General features: G+C 39.0%; 1 protein-coding gene and 1 long non-coding RNA gene across 2 annotated transcripts; one reads left to right on the top strand and one right to left on the bottom strand.

The window, feature by feature from the left end:
• The first annotated feature begins 1,967 nt into the window (after positions 1–1,967).
• On the top strand, positions 1,968–2,924 carry LOC117442075 (olfactory receptor 2A14-like). The gene has a single exon (XM_034078072.1). It carries the CDS (start codon positions 1,968–1,970, stop codon positions 2,922–2,924), a length of 957 nt encoding a protein of 318 aa, XP_033933963.1.
• A 2,540-nt stretch (positions 2,925–5,464) lies between these two features.
• On the bottom strand, positions 5,465–6,848 carry LOC139433372 (uncharacterized). The gene is made up of 3 exons (XR_011642874.1): positions 6,736–6,848; positions 6,357–6,462; positions 5,465–5,741 (listed from the first exon to the last, which is right to left on the bottom strand). It is a non-coding gene; the product is annotated as an uncharacterized lncRNA (long non-coding RNA).
• Positions 6,849–18,186: the final 11,338 nt, after the last annotated feature.

Genomic DNA, 18,186 nt, shown 5'->3' with positions numbered 1-18,186 from the left:
TTACCTCGTTGCAAAGGCATGTGTTCTCCCCCCTGCCAGGGCGCACCTCTCTCATTCACCACCACATAGAAATGCCCCCTGGCGTGATGATGTGTTCACCGTCCTATCAGCTGTCTGAATACAAAATGAAAATTGTTCAGGCGGAGCTCCAGTCAATGCTAGAAATGGGAGTGATAGAAGAGTCCATCACTGACTGGTGTTCTCCCGTCGTGCTCGTACGTAAGATCCTTTCGTGCACTATCGCAGGGCTAATGAGGTCTCAAAATGTGTTGCTTGTCCAATGCCCCGGGTTGACGAACTTCGATCGGCTAGGCACTGTTCGCTTGTATACAACACTGGAGTTAACAAAGGGCTATTGGCAGATTGCCCCATCTCCAGATTCGAAGGAAAAAACGGCCTTCTCCACTCCTTATGGTTTGTACCAATTTGTAACACTTCCTTTCGGAGTATTTGAGGCCCCAGTCAACTTCCAGAGGCTAATGGATCAAGTCCTGTGTCCCCACTCTGCAAATGCTGCTGCGTACTTGAAGAAGATGTCATCATTCATGACATGGGAGCAGCGGCTGGGGATAGTGCTCGAGTCCCTGAGGCAGGCGGGGCTCACGGCCAACCCAAAGAAGTGTGCGGTTTGGCGGAGGGAAGTACGGTATGGGGTACCACTTGGGCAGTGGGCAGGGTAGAGAGGACCGCCGCCATTTCCACCTGTTCGGTGCCCAAGACGAAAAAATAGGTCAGGAGGTTCATGGGGCTGGCCGGCTACTACAGGCAGTTCATCCCTTCCTTTTCCTAGCTGACCAGCCCCCTGACCAACCTGACCCGAAAGGGTGCTTCAGATCCGGTGCAGAGAACTGAGAGGCTTCAGCCGGCGTTTGAGAGGATTAAGAAAGCCCTGTGTGGCAAGCCACTCCTGTACACTCCCAACTTGTCCCTCCCTTTTGTTTTGCAGACTCACACCTTGAATAGAGGGTTGGGGTCCGTTTTGTCTCAGGAGGTGGAGGGGGCCGACCGCTGGAGAAGGAGTGCCTCGCCATACAATGGCCGATCGCGCCCTGCATTGCTACCTCCCGGGGCCCCCTTTCACCCTCGGACCATGGCCCACTTTAGTGGCTCCACCACCTGAAGGATTGCCAACACACGGATTACTTGTTGGCCTTAAAGCCTAGCACACCAGTAGAGAATGGGTGGTGTACTCCTGAAGGAAGTCTGCCAGATAGGTGGGGGACCAGGTTGTGGAGGGCTTTGTAGCTGAGCAGGAGATTTGTGTAGTCAATCTGGTGTTGAACAGGGAGCCAGTGCAGTTGGATGAGGATGGGATGATGTGGTCAGAGGACTTGGTGCCGGTGAGCATTGGGGCAGCAGAATTCTGGATGATTTGGAATGTATTGAGGAGTTTGATGGGAAGGCCAGAGACAGTGGCATTACCATAGTCGAGGTGGGATGTGACTAATGCGTGAACCAGAACTTTGGTACGATATTGAGGGTTGGGCGAAGTCCGGTGATTTTTTGTATAATAGAATATAATGCAGCCCTTGTGATGTTTTTTATGTGAGGTGAAAATGAGAGGGAGCTGTCCAGGGTGACGCCAAGGACACTCGGACATTAAGACTGACGTTTGGGTTGTTATTCTGGATTTACTTTGGGCAATACATCTATTTTATTATGCATCATTCCATCTCCTTGAGTTGAATATTAATCTAATCTAATGAATAGGCTGGTCTGGGTCCTGATGGTAAGGGGGCTTGGCCTGTTGGGTTCTGGTGTTCTGGAAGCTTTAAAGCAGCAGAAGTCTCTGCAGCTGACAGAAGGGACTGCAGCAGTCTGCAGCACAGCAGGTGAGAGACACTGCACTGTGTGTGATGTGCTCATGTTGCATTAATGTACAGTTCCTGACACACTCCGGGGGGGATGGTAAGTTAAGACTGTGAAGTTCAAATGTGCTCAGATATACTAACGTTTAACCACTAAGAATGATGTCCAATTCAACTCCACTGACTGTATCCTATTTCATTCTTGGAGCTTATTTGAATATTGGATATTTGAGGTACTTGTGTTTCACGATAACTGCCATGTTGTACATTATGATTGTTGTTGCCAACACGTCACTGATTGTGGTTATCTGTGTGAACAGGAGCTTACATGAACCTATGTACCTTTTTCTGTGCAGCCTGTTTGTAAATGAACTGTATGGTAGTACAGGGTTGTTTCCATTCCTTCTGCTTCAGATCCTCTCTGACATTCTCACTGTCTCTGCTCCGCTCTGCTTCCTGCAGATTTTCTGCTTGTACACATATGCAGGTATAGAGTTTTGTAATTTAGCCGTGATGTCTTATGACAGATATATTGCTATCTGTTATCCTCTGCAATATAACACACGTATGACTTCTCACAAGGTGCTTATCCTCATTATTCTGGTTTGGTTGTACTCTTCTGTGAAGTTCTTGATACCTTTATCTTTGAGCATCCGTTTGACACTATGTGGAAACATCATTAACAGTTTGTATTGTAATAACTACCTTATTGTGAAGCTGGCATGTTCTGACACTCAGGTGAACAACATTTATGGAGTTTTTGCTACTGCTCTCACAATCTTAGTCCCTCTGATTCCAATCCTCTTCTCGTACATGAGGATCCTCAGAGTGTGTTTCTCTGGCTCCAAACAGACCAGACAGAAAGCTGTCAGTACCTGCACACCTCACCTTGTTTCCCTCCTCAACTTCTCTTTTGGCTGCTGCTTTGAAGTACTTCAGAGTAGATTTGATATGAGCGGTGTTCCCAGTGTGCTGCGTATTATTCTGTCACTGTATTTTCTCATCATACAGCCACTAATGAACCCTGTCATGTACGGACTGCAAATGTCCAAACTACGAAACCTATGTAAACATGTGCTCCGTTATAAACTGTTGACCGGTGGCAGAAAAAGATGAAGTGTCAAACAGTTTTTCAAAACATATTCATACAAAATGGTAAAAATTGCAACTCTGAATAATGTGGGATCTGATGAAGTGAAATTATTTTCAGCATTGAATTTTATAATGGGAAAAATGTTCTAGTAATTAATTCATGAATCCACAGACAAATGTCACCAGCATGTTATTTTAACATAAGAATGTAACATTGTAATATACACCTATGTCAATAATAAAACAGGCTAAACTTTCACTAGAAAATGGATGAAATGTATTAATTCAATGCAAAATATTTATAAAATGGTTATACAAAAGCTAAATTAACTTCTGTCTTTGACGTTATAAAATAACTTTTCTACAACAACCCAGACATTATATTTGAAACACCATATGATGCCATACAGTACGTTTTCATGTAAGATTTCTTATTGACTCTTCTTTTTATCTAGCTGGTGGTGAATTGTAATTAAAAATATATTTTCAAATGCCTTTGAATGCATTTTAAGCCTTTTTATGATTTTTTATGAATTAAAATGTATTGTTTAGTCTCACAGTAACCCGGAGTCATATTCATAAGCTGTCTGAAGTCGAGGCGGCATGTGAGGCAGGGTGACTATCAAAATCTCTTCAGGGACCTCTGGTGAAAAACAACTACTTGGCTAAGTCTGGCACATTTAAAGAAATGTTGATAAATTAAATTAGCCCTGACCCTGTTCGATAAATAAATAAAAATGATATCAGAAGTTGACACTTCTCCCAATTTACACGGTATATCTCAGAAGACACATTGACCAGTTTTACCTTTAGCCAATAAAGGCCATGTTTTAAGTTCTGCAATACATTCTGATTTCACAATCACCCAATGCATCTCTAATAATTGCTTTACCGGGGCATTGAATTGGTATCAAGCATTTCAGTGGGGTTGGTACCAAATACTTAATTTTGTTTGTCAATGTTGGAGGTGGTTCCCATTTTTGCCCATCCAGTCTTCATTTGTTTCGTAGAAATATCTTATGAATGTGAGCCTGAAGTATTGCACGAGTAACCAATAGTGTACTACGGGTGTGTTTATTATAACTTGTTGGTATTGTGCCAGATACAACATATCCAGTCATTGAACGTGAACCTCTCACTGCTGCACACTCTATCCAACAACACAACCAATTAAAGGAACACTTGAAATGGTCCACACTTTTAGAGGATGTTTCCTTTCTCTCGGTACATCAAATCATACAATTATTTCCATCTGGTGTTAACTTCTAAGATATAATCATTCATTCTCCGGTTGCATTTTTTTATTTTCTTTCGTAAAAACCTCTTGAACTGGCCCTCTTCAGTTACATAGAAAAACTCTTCCGGCAGAATTCAGAGGAAGATCCTTATAGGTGGCCGGTGAAATTAAATACATAAAAAACCTCTTCAACTGTCCCAATTCAGTTGCATTAACCTGTTAAGCCCTGAGCCTGTTTTTCAGGCCTCAGGCTCAAAAATGCATTGCCCAGAACAAATGACTATATTTTCACTTCAAAAAGGGATAAATTAATAATCTTTTTTCTCAAAGCAATGATACCCCAGATAGCAAAATATGATTGAATCAATGTTGAAATATGGTTAGGCAGAAATATTGAATCCATGTTGAAACCCGGACATTGAAATTAAACAGAAAGCGCAAATTGTTTTAATGTTGAATAAACGTTGGACTTTCAACCATAACTGACATATAATCAATGTTGATTCAACCATCATCTAAATAGGAATCTACACGCACATTTTTGGTTGATTTGACATTGAATCAATGTTAGGAATCAACATTGATTCAACCATCTTCCAAATCGGAATCTACATGTAAATTGTAGTTGATTTTATATTGAATCAGTGTTAGGAATCAACATTGATTCAACCATCTTCCAAATGGGAATCTACATGTAAATTGTAGTTGATTTTATATTGAATCAGTGTTAGGAATCAAAATTGATTCAACCATCATCCAAATGGGAATCTACATATACATTTTAGTTGATTTTATATTGAATCAGTGTTAGGAATCAATATTGATTCAACCATCATCTAAATGTAAAACTTACTTTCAAATATTCAACTTTTCTAAGCATGAATATTAACATTAAGAAAGTGAATGTTTTTCACCAGTCAGTTTTCTGCATATAGGTCTACATCTTAACAGACCATTAACAAGTGCAACATCAATACTGTACTGAATGAAGTGGTCCAAACTTGTAAACACACACTTCACCATGTATTGTTGGCAGACGGTTGTATTAGCTTGTTCAAAATTACCTTGAATTACCATATTTCCCAAAATGTGTGAAATCAAACTAAACATGACAGAAAACATGATTTTAATATTCAAATTTATTTTTTGAAAACAGGCAGCAATGCGTCCCTGAGCAAGACTCTTAACCCGTTATTGCTCTCCAAACGCTGTGGAATAAATGCAGAGGACACATCGCATGTGCAAATATACAGTGACACAAGATACCCCCATAAAAAAGAGGGTGTGTAAGAACCATTGGTGCAACTGCAAACAAGAACAGCCTGAAGCTTCAAGTCTTCCATGAAGACAGTAAGAACAACAGTCTATTGTCCATGAAAGAACAGTATTGTCTATGAGGCGGTAACCTTTGTACTGTATGCACAAGGAAAACACAGAGTGTGGTGGGGTACCCTAAGTTAGACTTGCGCTTGTTTAACTTGTGTTCATTTCACTTGTGTTCCTTGGGATGCCTCCCTCGCGCTCTGGAGCATAACGAAGCCACTTCTTCACAGTTTCACTGAAGCCATTGTGGGTCAGCTTGCGGTCGAACTGCCGAGCAGCAGCTGAAAGACAAGATTACAAAAATAAGCGTGAGGAAGAGAGAGTGTGTGTATCCCATACAACTTCTGTTATAATAAGAAAATCACTCTCACTCTGTACAGTAACACAAGCTACAGTCAGCAGCCAGTTTGCTAAAAGACTGTACTGGAAAGAGGAGCAAACGGCTAGCCTGGCTCTATCCAGGTAATAACATTTGCACCCGAGCACCTCTAAAGCTCACCAATTAGGTTGTCTTTTTTTGGTTTATTTCTTATAGCTTCACCATCAGCTGATTCCAACCTAAACTTTTTTGTTAGATTAAGTTCATGCTTTATTCTTCAACAGGGGATTACAGAGACATGAAACAAGGGCAGAAAAGAGACATAAAATGCATTATAGGAGTTGGATTCAAACTCAGTAGTCGGTATTATATGGCTCACAAAGAGCATAATTCTGTTCTGAATCACCATCCGTCACACCTCATTCCCTAAACTTAAGCTAATAAGTAGTTTGCAGAAAATAACAAGATTTACAAAATGGCGACATATGTTCACATTGTCAATTTGAAGGAGCAGTGTGCAGGATTTAGTATGTCTAACAATGGTAGGTTCCAACCAATGGATAGCTTGTTCACTCACCCTCCTATCCCAAGTTGTAGGATAATGGATGTTGGCTGCAAAAAACTTGAGGGCCAATCATGTTTCCTCTGTCCATTCTGCGCTACTGTAGACGTGGCAGTGCAACCTAGAGGACAAACAGATCAGAATCAGTAACGGGTTTATTGCCAGGTAGGTTCACACATACAAGGAATTTGACTAGGTGTCGTGGTGCATACATACAAATAAAACAATTAAATAAAAAAAAAGTACACAGATAGCAAACTATATTAAGAACACTGTAATAAAAATAGTAAGATAGCAATAAAATAAAGCAGTATTTTACATCGAAATAGAATGCAATAAATGATAGAATATAAAATATGTGCAGTAAGCAATATTTAAACATTGCATTATTTACCATCCTGTGATCTCCATTATGTAATGCATAGAGTCTGCATTGTGGCTGAGGTAAAGTGTCAGTGGGGGGGAGCGGGCCTTGTTGAGGTGGCGAGAGGTTCTGGTCCTGATGGAGAGAGGTTCTGGTCCTGATGGAGAGAGGTTCTGGTCCTGATGGAAAGGTTCTGGTCCTGATGGAGAGAGGTTTTGGTCCTGATGGAGAGAGGTTTTGGTCCTGATGGAGAGAGGTTCTGGTCCTGATGGAGAGAGGTTCTGGTCCTGATGGAGAGAGCTTGATAGACTGGTGACTTGATGTGCAGCTGTTGGTGTACAGGGAGAAGAGCAGAGGGGAAAGAACGCAGCCTTGAGGGGAACCGATGCTGATGGTCCGGGAGTCAGAGAGGTGTTTCCCCAGCCTCACGTGCTGCTTCCTGTCAGACAGGAAGTCTGTGATCCAGCTGCAGGTGGAGTCGGGCACGCGCAGCTGGGAGAACTTGTACTGCAGCAGAGCCGGGATGATGGTGTTGAAGGCGGAGCTGAAGACCACAAACAGGATCCTGGCGTAGGTTCCTGCTGTGTCCAGGTGCTGGAGGGGGAAGTGAAGTGATAACTATTAGTAAACCATAATGATGGATCTTATTATCAGCAGCTGCCAATAGATCCCCTACATCTTGTATGATGGACCTTTGAAGCAGGGTTACACAAAACACAAAAATAATAATTGTAAAACAGTTATTGAGAGCATCCCAAGGGCATTGATCCTATGCTAAACCTTCCAGAACACCAACTTTCTAATACCTTAGAAACGACAACTAGCCGTTGGCACGAATGTAATGCTTCAGCTTCCTACGACTTTAAAGCTGTGTGGACATGGCTCTATGAAGAGTCGTTCATATTTTTCTCATTATTTCATAAGTTTAGAAGGGGTAACAACAGTTACCTTTTGTTAATGTTACCTCAAGCCAAACTTGTGCGACTTGTTTCTGAAATCCCTTTCTCTTAAAATGAATACATAAAATAAAAAAACAGTGGTGCTTACCCTAAAACTAACTACTGGATAGGGTTAACCCTAACCCATATATATTTTTGTATTATTATTATTATTTTTTTTTTTTAAATATATATAGCACCAAATTGCAAATAATCTATATCCACGGTCACTTTTCACATTGAACATGAGCTCTTTTATTAAATAAACTAAACGCTTTCATTTTAAGTTGAGTTTAGTGTTTTTGACCCTAAGAAACACTGATTCATTAATCAATAACAATAATCCACAGCTCCTCTCTCTGCTCCAGAGGATTTAAAGAATATATCAGCAGTAAACCTAGGGGAAACACTGACATTCAATATTATGTTAGAGACAAGTTAGTTATTACTCACATATCAAAGTATTTTCATCTGCAAGATGGAAGAATAGCTGGGTGCTGCCTGGAGACACTGATGAGGAGTCACCGGCTGGCTTCAGCAGCTTTCCACACAAAGCCATCACATGTTCTGTTCCATAGTCTTCACTGTCCACTCAAAAGAGTGAACATCACAGCTGTCATGGTAACCCTTTGTTACACAACATACAACCAACATGCGTCAAAAGTGACCCAAATTAGTTTAAATTGTAAATATCTTTGCAATAAATTACCTCCAGGAATTCCTCAATTAACCTGTTTTTGATCAACACCAATTTTCATTTTAACTTTCTTACTTTTTTAAATAAAAATCATGTTTGTATCACTACACTTCTAAGGCACAACATGGGTAAACAATTATCTGTATTATTTCTTATGTTATTCCTAGTGTTTCTTTAAATACATTGTTTTTGATTACCACAAATCATTATTTTAATTCTCCAGTTCTAATTGATGAACTAAAATAGTTTATGCCAAGTGTGATGCAAATGCAAAAAAATACTTTAATGATAATTTTGTTAAAAATAATCATTTTAGCAGACCAAGCATGTATGATGCAGTAATACAACAACTATTTTAGTTCACACAGTGTGACATTAGCTAATCATGTTAGCTTGTAATATATAGAGCAGAGCTAACTAGCAAGTTAGCCAAATGTTAGTGGTTAGCAGTTTATGCTATGATAGCTGTTGGCTACTGAACATTAACAAACTGGATTCCGCAGTACAAAAGCTGTGAAACTTTACAATAAGATTGGCGACAACACTGTGACACCCTGCTGCACGTTTATGTATAATCGTCCCGCGTTGGAGACGAGAGGGTGGCGGCAGCACTGCAATAAGCTGTAAGCTAACGTTAGCAGCCACCGATTGTCCCACCGGTGGGACATCTTGCAAGAAACAGCATCACAGGACTTCTTAAAATGTAACAACCTATTAATGATGCTTACTTAACGGGAAGAAACTCAGCTAACTGACGATATTAACCATTTTTAACTAAACGAAACACAAGTCTAACAGCTAACGGGGCTAACGCTACTTTAGCACATAACTGGCAAAAGCGATCTTTTTTACTTCATGCTATCTGCACAAACGTATCATATGAAAGCTTAGATTCCACAGATTCCCTTAAAATATATGTCTCATCACTCAAAACTCACTGAACTAGAAGAAGAAACGTAACCTTAAATACAGAATTAAACATTCACAAACTAAGGATTATCTAAATACATGTTTAACTCCATTAAAGTTGCAGGACTCACCAGATCTCAAGTCTTCTGTTCTCTGTTGACGTCCCGATGCCCATATTTAACGTGTAGATGTAAAACTATCCCGATATTAGTCCATAAACTCGTGAGCAGATATACAGACACCTGTAACTCCACAGGAGAGCCGCTCAAACTGACGTGGAAGTTTCAAATTGGATTGAAAGGCGCGGATAGTTCTCATTGGCAGGTTTTTTCGATGACGTTTATATCAACCAATCAGGAGTGTTGTGGACTCATTCCAATCCTGCTTGTCTTGTCTGCCATTGTATGGCTGGATTCCATTTCAAGTGGCGTAACTTTTTACATACATTTTACGTTTTTTATTTATTTTACAGTTAACTATTTTAATATAGCCTACTATGAAAGCTACTTTATTTACACAAAATCATTTTTGGGTATTTCTGCAATATATTACATTTGTTGTGAAGATGCATACATTTATTTAACATTTAAGAGATGTTTTATAATAAGATTTCTTTTTATTCTACAACAGTACAGAATACAGTTATTTTGTTGTTGTTTTACATTTAGTTACATTAAATATAAGGTTTTACTGCAACAAAAAAAAGACAGTTGCCTTCATTTTACATGCAGTAAAATTATGTGTATTTTATGTGTTTTTACATAGAATTCAAAGTAATTTAACATTCAAGACAATTAAACAATGGAATTATCCTGTAAAAAAAACAATAATTTCTCATCAAACCAATTTACAGAATAAAACCTTTATTTATTTTAAATAAAAGTAATTTACTTTTATGGTATTTACACGTAATATAGAAAAACAAGAAAGGTCTGTAAAATAATACAGTACAATACATTTTTTTTACGGTGTACCACTAGGTTAAAATAGGATATTATGGGACATTTGGACTGCTCCACTCCTTGTAGTCTCTGTCCAAAGGTAACTTGTATATGTTTTTGTCAAGATTTACACATAATAATAATTTAAAAAAAAATCACAACCCATTGTCCTCAACATATGGTGCTTAATTTAAAATGTGAGGCATGCACACGCGCACGCACACACACACACACGCGCTCACACACACACACACACTTTGATTCTGACACACACACCCCAAAAAAAACTCTCTTTCTGAGAGAATGGGAATGTTACTCTTTTACTGTCACTTTATGTCTGGATAGACTCCAGTCCAATGCAATTTTAAAGAGATAGTCATTTTTAAGTAATTAGTGGTTATTATTAAATGTTGCTCTTTTATTGCTACTTTTAACTTTTTAATGGATCCTATGTAAGTAAAGCCTGATAAAAGTGTCAAACTCCCGAAATCCACCAGAATACTGGAAATGACATCTACTCTGTTAAAAATGTCCTGGGGGGACCCCCAGACCCCCCGCTTGAGGGCGTGTTCAGTATGTGCCCCCCCCCCCCCCCTGGAAAAAGAATCTCCTGTTATCGCACGGTGTGAGGTTGGCAGGTATGGCTGAAGAGCTGATTATCATCCCTAGCTCAATGAATGTTAGGGACCCAAAATAGTGTCACTACAAAGTACTACCAATAGAATCCAAATGGCCTGAAACGTGCTCCTAATTATTTTTAGGTGGTCAATTTTGGCCTCAACACTTTGGCCTCCCACCCCCACACACAGACTACACCCCCCCCCCCCTACAGAGTACCCCCCTCCCTCCCCCATCGAGGAAAAAAGAAAAGAAAAGGCAAACAGCATAGATTCAACATTGATTCAATGTTGGCATTTCAATCATTAAATTCGACCACAATACAACGTTGATTCAATCACATCTTTTCAACATTTAAGGTTGATCCACCATCAATCTTCAATCTTAACCAAAAATCAACATTTTTGACCATAATTCAACGTTGATTTAACATATTTTGCTATCTGGGACACCTGTGAGTTGGATACACAAGTGTCAGAATCAATATAGATGTTTTCATTTTAAAGTAAATTCAGATAGAACATAGTAAAACAATTTAAATTAAAGTTTCCGTCTAAAAGAAAACATTACTTATGGTGAAAACCACCCTTGAATGATGGGATAGCAGCCCAAAACCTTTAGAAATCCAAACTATAACATATAATAAGTACCCTGTATCAAGATTGATGTGCAATTTTACATTTTTAGAGAGGTTTAGAAAAAAGTAGGTCCAGGCAGACTCACCTCTGGGTAATTTGGGTGTATTTGCCGTATCTCTGGAACCCATTGGTCGATTTGGGCGATTGACACCTCTTTGTAACAGTTAGAGCCAATATAATCGAGGGGAGGTTCCTAAATCCATCTAAACATGACCACCGGTGAGTTAGAATGATGCGCACACAGCTTGCCCAAACACCGGAAGCTCCGTTACACTCTATATGAAAAATAAGTGTATTGCCATAAATGTTATGATGGATTATCAGTAATTATTTTAAAGTGACACAGAGCCATTGGATTAACATTCAGCAGCGTTTATATGTGTTTGTAATGCCCTTGAACACAACTTTTGATCAGAAAATCCGTTTTGGCCCCGTGAAGTGAAGTTGTGTGTAGGCAGCTAGTTCAGTGAGTTTTTATATACTTATACTAATGGAATCTGTGGAATCTCAGCTTTCATATGATATCTAGTTTGTGCAGATAGCATGAAGTATTAAATATCGCTACACTAAAAAAGGTGCAACGACTGTGTCATTTAATCAAAGTAAACTTTTAAATTGGTCTAATTAAGAATCATGGTTTCCGTTTTTGACATGATTTTTTCCGTTTGCCCAGAAGCAAAACACACCCCCCCTGAAATAACTTAAAAACAATATTCAACCTTAATCGTTATTTTCACTTCAGAGCATGTCACATGACCATGTGACGTACAAAGCAAGGTGACTTCAAGATTTGCTGCAGCCGCCATTACACCGCTACCCACTGTCTGTGAGAGTGTCCGACCCAAAAACAAATAAGGTAAGGATTTGAAATGTTTTTTTTTTTTTAAAGCTATTTTTAAATGTTTATCCATTTAGTATTGTGTCAAGATAAACAACTAATTGACCCTCTGTCTTTGTATTTGGCTATGTGTTAGCTAGCAAAGTTTAACCATGTGTAACAATTATTTTTAAGGATGGCTTAACCAGATAACTTTCATACATTTATCATGCAAGTGACGATTTTTTGTTGTGTCGGTTTGACTAGTGAAAAGTTTAAATAGTTTCAAATGTTATATTGGTTTCACATAAGGTATTTTATATGGGGCTATGGTTTAGCAAGTTTAGCTACGTGCTAGCTAGTTTTTAAGCTGTTAAACCAGGTCATTTTCAATGCGTGCTCCACTCATAAAAAACACCGCAGCATATAAAATACACTAACAGCCAGACCCCAGCCAGCGTTAGAGATGTTTATACTTTTGGCGAGCCGTTATTAAAGCTCCGGGACCGCTATAGTTATGTGGGTGAAGGTGTATTTCTCCTCTGCAGCAACCCGCACTCGGACCACGCCGCTGCGGAGAGGGGACTGTAAACAGTGGTGAGGGGGAAACAACCCGAATCTCCTTGGAACACGCTGCCCGTCTTGTTGACCATGCTTTGAGGGTGAGGGTGTGTGTTTTATGCTGGGTTAAGATTCTTTACACATTGTTTATTTATGTATTTCCTTTGTGTTTACAGGTTTGCTGTTTCCACTGAAGGTCACAATGTGTGCTCATTTGGTAAGTTCCAAAATGAACTGCAAGTAGTTTTCATCTACGTTTAAAAAGGATTGAAAAACCCAAAATGGAGTCTTACGGCCCGTCCACAAACGCGTTACTGTAACGCCGTTATTTTTGGCAGTAACTAGTACTCTAACACGCATTACTTTTTAAATTCAGTAACTCAGTTACCGTTACTACATGGTGCGTTACTCCGTTAGTTTTTTTTATATAGTCAACATCCAGGCGAACAGAGTACTTGAGTAAATGTGCTTAAATACTTCCTGTGTCACATGCAGAGACGCGCTGTGGGCGTGTTTGTGTTGTTTACTAACAAGACTATAATGGCGGCGGCGGAGCTCAAGTCGAGTTTCTCCACCTGGAGATATTCTCACTATTTCACTTTTGTCGAGCACAAAGAAAATAAAGTTTCTGCTTCTTAAGCCCCACGGACCCGAGCTCGGGTCCGAAAATGCTATATATGTAGCAACAGTGCTATATCTGAAGTGTCATTCATGAAACTATTAATATGCCATACCCATCTGACCGGCGGAAACTTGGCTAATTGACGATACGAAGAAAATAATGTTTTTCGAAAAAGAAGTCTCACAAGAAGCCTCTAAATGAGCCCATGTCAAAAACGGGCAATTGCTATTTCTGCTCATAACTGACAAAAATGATCATTTATAATTCATACTTTCTGCAAAAACAACACATTTTCTGAAAGCTGATATTCCACAGATTCCATGGGTATACACCCCATCACTACAGGCACAACATTAACCGAGCTAGCAGCCAGAACATAGCAAGTAAACAATATCAGTTTTCAAATCCATGACAATAATTAGGTCTTACCTTGGCTGTTTTGTGATCAAAAGTTGTGTTCAAAGGAATAAAAACGCTGCTCAGGGTTAATCCAATGTCTCTTGTCACTTTAAAATGATTACTGATAATCAATCCTTTCATTCACGGCAGAAGAGTAGGTCCTACGATTAACAGTCCGTGGCTTCAGCTGCGGAAGATGCAGTTTACGCATAGCTCCCCCTCCGCAGGCGTAACGTATTTACGTATTTTGAAACTGCTACTCGATTTGCTCTAACGATTCAAAAAAGGTGTCAATCACCCAAATCGACCAATGGGTTCCAGAGATAGGAGCTTGCATAAGTATAAATAAAGGCAGTATAGCTGGTTTACGCACAGCCCACTCTTTTGAAGCAGCATACTAGGCTATAGCATAGCATGTCCCGCAGTGACAGGAGAGCAGAGAACGGCAGATCGATCAGCAAAACAGCAGGATTTGTTTTCTTTGTCTTCATTGTAACAATAGCAGCCAGAAAGAAGACTTTTTTGTCCGTCGAGGAGGCATTGGACATCGTATTTCAGGACTCTCCGTCGGAAGATAGTGATCTCGTCACACATACAGGGGACAGTAATGACTCTGATTATAAACCCCCGTCACCGGAAAGGTATGTAATCTCTCTGTTTGTATCTATTACTTATTTATTTGGTGTAAGAGTATTCATCTGTTTGTATCTATTTGTTATTTATTTGGTGTAAGAGTGTATTCATCTATAGTAATTTCACACACATGAAACACGTGAATAACACGACGGCATCCATCTTGTGATATAATGTTCTTTCACATACTCGACAACAAACAGAGAAGATGGATGACGTTTCTTTTGTTGAAATAAACAAGACATATACATGTACGGTATTACATTACATTTCATTTAGCTGACGCTTTTATCCAAAGTGACTTACAACTATATATATATATATATACATACACACATATATATACATATATATACATATATATATACATATATATATACATATATATATATATATATATACATATATATATACATATATATATATATGTATATATATATATATGTACGTATATATATGTATATATATGTATATACATGTGTATATATACATATATATACATATATATATATATATATATATACCCACATACATACATATATATATACATATATATATATATATATATGACGGACGGAATATTAATATTAAATATTGAACAGATTATATGAAACCCGTCTCACATAATTTACACGGTATACATTTTGAGTGATATAATGTTATTTCTAGGGCTGGAACTTTAACGCGTTAATTAAGATTAATTAATTACACAAACATTAACGCGCTAAAAAAAATGTGCACAGCGGAACGTTTCTCACTGGATGAGTTTCAGGCGTACCGATTATACTGGAGCACCAACTAACGTTCATGACTTCAGCATGGGACTTCAAACAACAACAAACCACGGTGAACAATAGTCAAACATGAACGAACAAGCTGATGAGACTGCTTTGGTCGGCCCCGTGGATGGGACAATTTGTTTTAAAAAACGGACGGATGGAAGCGTCGATAAGAGCACGGTTGTGTGCAAATTATGCAAAAAAGTATTTGCATATCACCGCAGCACATCAAGCCTAGACTATCACCTAAATGCAAAGCATGTAGCAGCTAGCGTGGACGTTAGCCCGACTCCGAGTGCAAGGAACCACACCCTGACCCAACCCAAACTCAACCAGATGACTGGTTTCAGGGCCAGGATAAGTAAGTCCACGTCTGAGAAAATAACCTGGCTCACTGCATTGCACTCGACTGTAGACCACTTGGAGTAAAATCCATGTGAAAATTGCTTCTCACTGTTCTCAGATCAAATATGTATATTCGATTAAAAATACGATTAATTTCGATCGATGACTTAATTACAAAGCCTCTAATTAATTAGATTTTTTTTTTTAATCGAGTCCCGGCTCTAGTTATTTCACACACTCAAAATTGATGTTCTGCTGTTGTTGTAGAGAAAATATTTCTGATTTGAGTTACATTTTTGAAAGTACAAGCCAGAGAATTAATCTATTTGTTTTTTCCACATTTGTTTTCACAGTGAGGAAGGCGATGAGGATATGGCTTCTGGATGCCCGAGTATTATGGGGAAGATGCCACCAAGGTCAGGAGGTACTGCAGGAGGTGCTCTGATGCTGGCAAAAGAAGGGTGAAGACACCTGTGTACTGCAGGAAGTGTCAGGTCCCTCTGTGCTTCACTTCCAAAAAGAACTGTTATGACTTACTGGAGTAATACTGTAACATTCAGGGTTTGTATAACTTTACCCAAAAAATGCTTCTGGTATAGTGTGTTGCTAATTTTTTTTAAATAAATCTGCTCCAGTTGGAGTCAAATGTTTCCTAAGTTTCCTAATTTGTATTGTGCAAGTAACATGCATCTCATGCAAAGAGGGAACTTCCCACACACACACCGCACAGACACACACTTATTTTTTTATTTTTGTTTACAATAATATATATAATTTTTTATGGAATGAATAGCTATAGTGATAATTACATTTTATACAATAATTTTTACAGTCTGGTACCTGAAAAAGGTTAAATGGCACTGATAGAACCAAATGTACCCAAATGTGCCCAAAGCTTATTCCGCTTGGACCTTTTTTTGCTAAACCTCTCTAAAAAGGTCAATTCTCACTTGTTTTGCCCCAATCTTGATACAGGGTACTTATTATATGTTATAATTTGGATTCCTAAAGCTTGTAGGCTACTAACCCATCATTCAAGGGTGGTTTTCACTATAAGTAATGAGTTTTATTTGGGCGGAGACAAGAATTTACACTTTTTGACTATGTTCCATCTGGATTTACACTTACACTGAAACATCTTTATTGATTCTGACACTTCTACATCCAACTTACAGATGTGACCTTGCTTTGATAAAAGAAATTATTAATATAACCCTTTTAGAAGTTAAGTTATAGTCCTTTATTTTGGGCATGTCATTTTCGAGCCTGAAACCTGAAAAACAGGCTTGGGGCTTAAGAGGTTAAATGTAAGTTGTGTCCAGGCGGGTCAAAGAGCCTATCTACTGCCCAAACCAATAATTCAAATCTCTTAAAACATCTGCAAAAACAACATGCTGGGACGAAGCTAGTAACTAAAACCGGCACAGACTCAGCCGACGCCACTCCACCTCCACCTGCACCTAAGCAAAAGCGGCTGGATTTTAACTAAGGGACTGCTAGCCAGGGAAAAGTTGATAAAGCCATTGCACGGTATGTTTTAGAACACATGTAGACTATTGCTACAGTGGAGTCACGTGCTTTCAGGGAGCTAGTTAGCATGATAGCATGTCCGGGCGGCACACGGCATATGGGACGGAAAACCTTTTCCAACTACCTAGAGAAAGAATATACAAAAATGTAAAGCCAGCTAATATCGATGCAATCCAGATTGCATATAATGCATGTCAAGTTGATCAACCGATTGTATTATTCTCCGATGCAATAACAGTACTGAAATGAAGGCTATAAGGGCATTAATGGGAGCCCTTTTTTTAAGTAACTAATGCGTTACAGTTCACAGTAACGCATTACTTTTTGGTGTAAGTAATCAGTAAAGTAACTGACTTAATTTTGAAATGAAGTAACTAGTAATGGTAACTACCCAGATAGCAAAAGATGTTAAATCAACGTTGAATTATGGTCAAAAATGTTGATTTTTGGTTAAGGTTGAAGATTGATGGTGGATCAACCTTAAATGTTGAAAATATGTCATTGAATCAATGTTGTATTGTGGTCAAATTTAATGATTGAAATGCCTCTATGCTATTTGCCTTTTATTTTCTTTTTTCTCGATGGGGGAGGGAGGGGGGTACTCTGTAGGGGGGGGGGTGTAGTCTGTGTGTGGTGGTGGGAGAAATATCCCACATAAATCCACATAAAGTGTTGAGGGCAAAATAGACCACCTAAAAATAATTAGGAGCACGTTTCAGGCCATTTGGATTCGATTGGTAGTACTTTGTAGTGACACTATTTTGGGTCCCTAACATACCCTAGGGACCAGAGGGTACAATGGTTGGACATTTACTACCGGCCGCGGTATGCCTAGTGTACAGGGTCCATATAACCGACTTAATGCATAGCGGGAAGTCGGTTATATAGACATCAACAGAATAAGTGTTTAACGGTGATTTAAACTAGTTTATGCGGGGAAAAGAGTGCTCAAAATCGGATTCAACAGGCCATCCACACCGACTCCCATTAAAAGTGATTGAAATGTACAGGAATCTGTCCATTTCAATCACATTTGATGACCCGTCCAGGGTGA

The sequence above is a fragment of the Pseudochaenichthys georgianus genome, unplaced genomic scaffold (assembly GCF_902827115.2).
Source record: "Pseudochaenichthys georgianus unplaced genomic scaffold, fPseGeo1.2 scaffold_267_arrow_ctg1, whole genome shotgun sequence".
Lineage (NCBI taxonomy): Eukaryota > Metazoa > Chordata > Actinopteri > Perciformes > Channichthyidae > Pseudochaenichthys > Pseudochaenichthys georgianus.
Note: the sequence above shows the minus strand (reverse complement) of the source record. Positions and strands in the feature narration are given on the sequence as shown.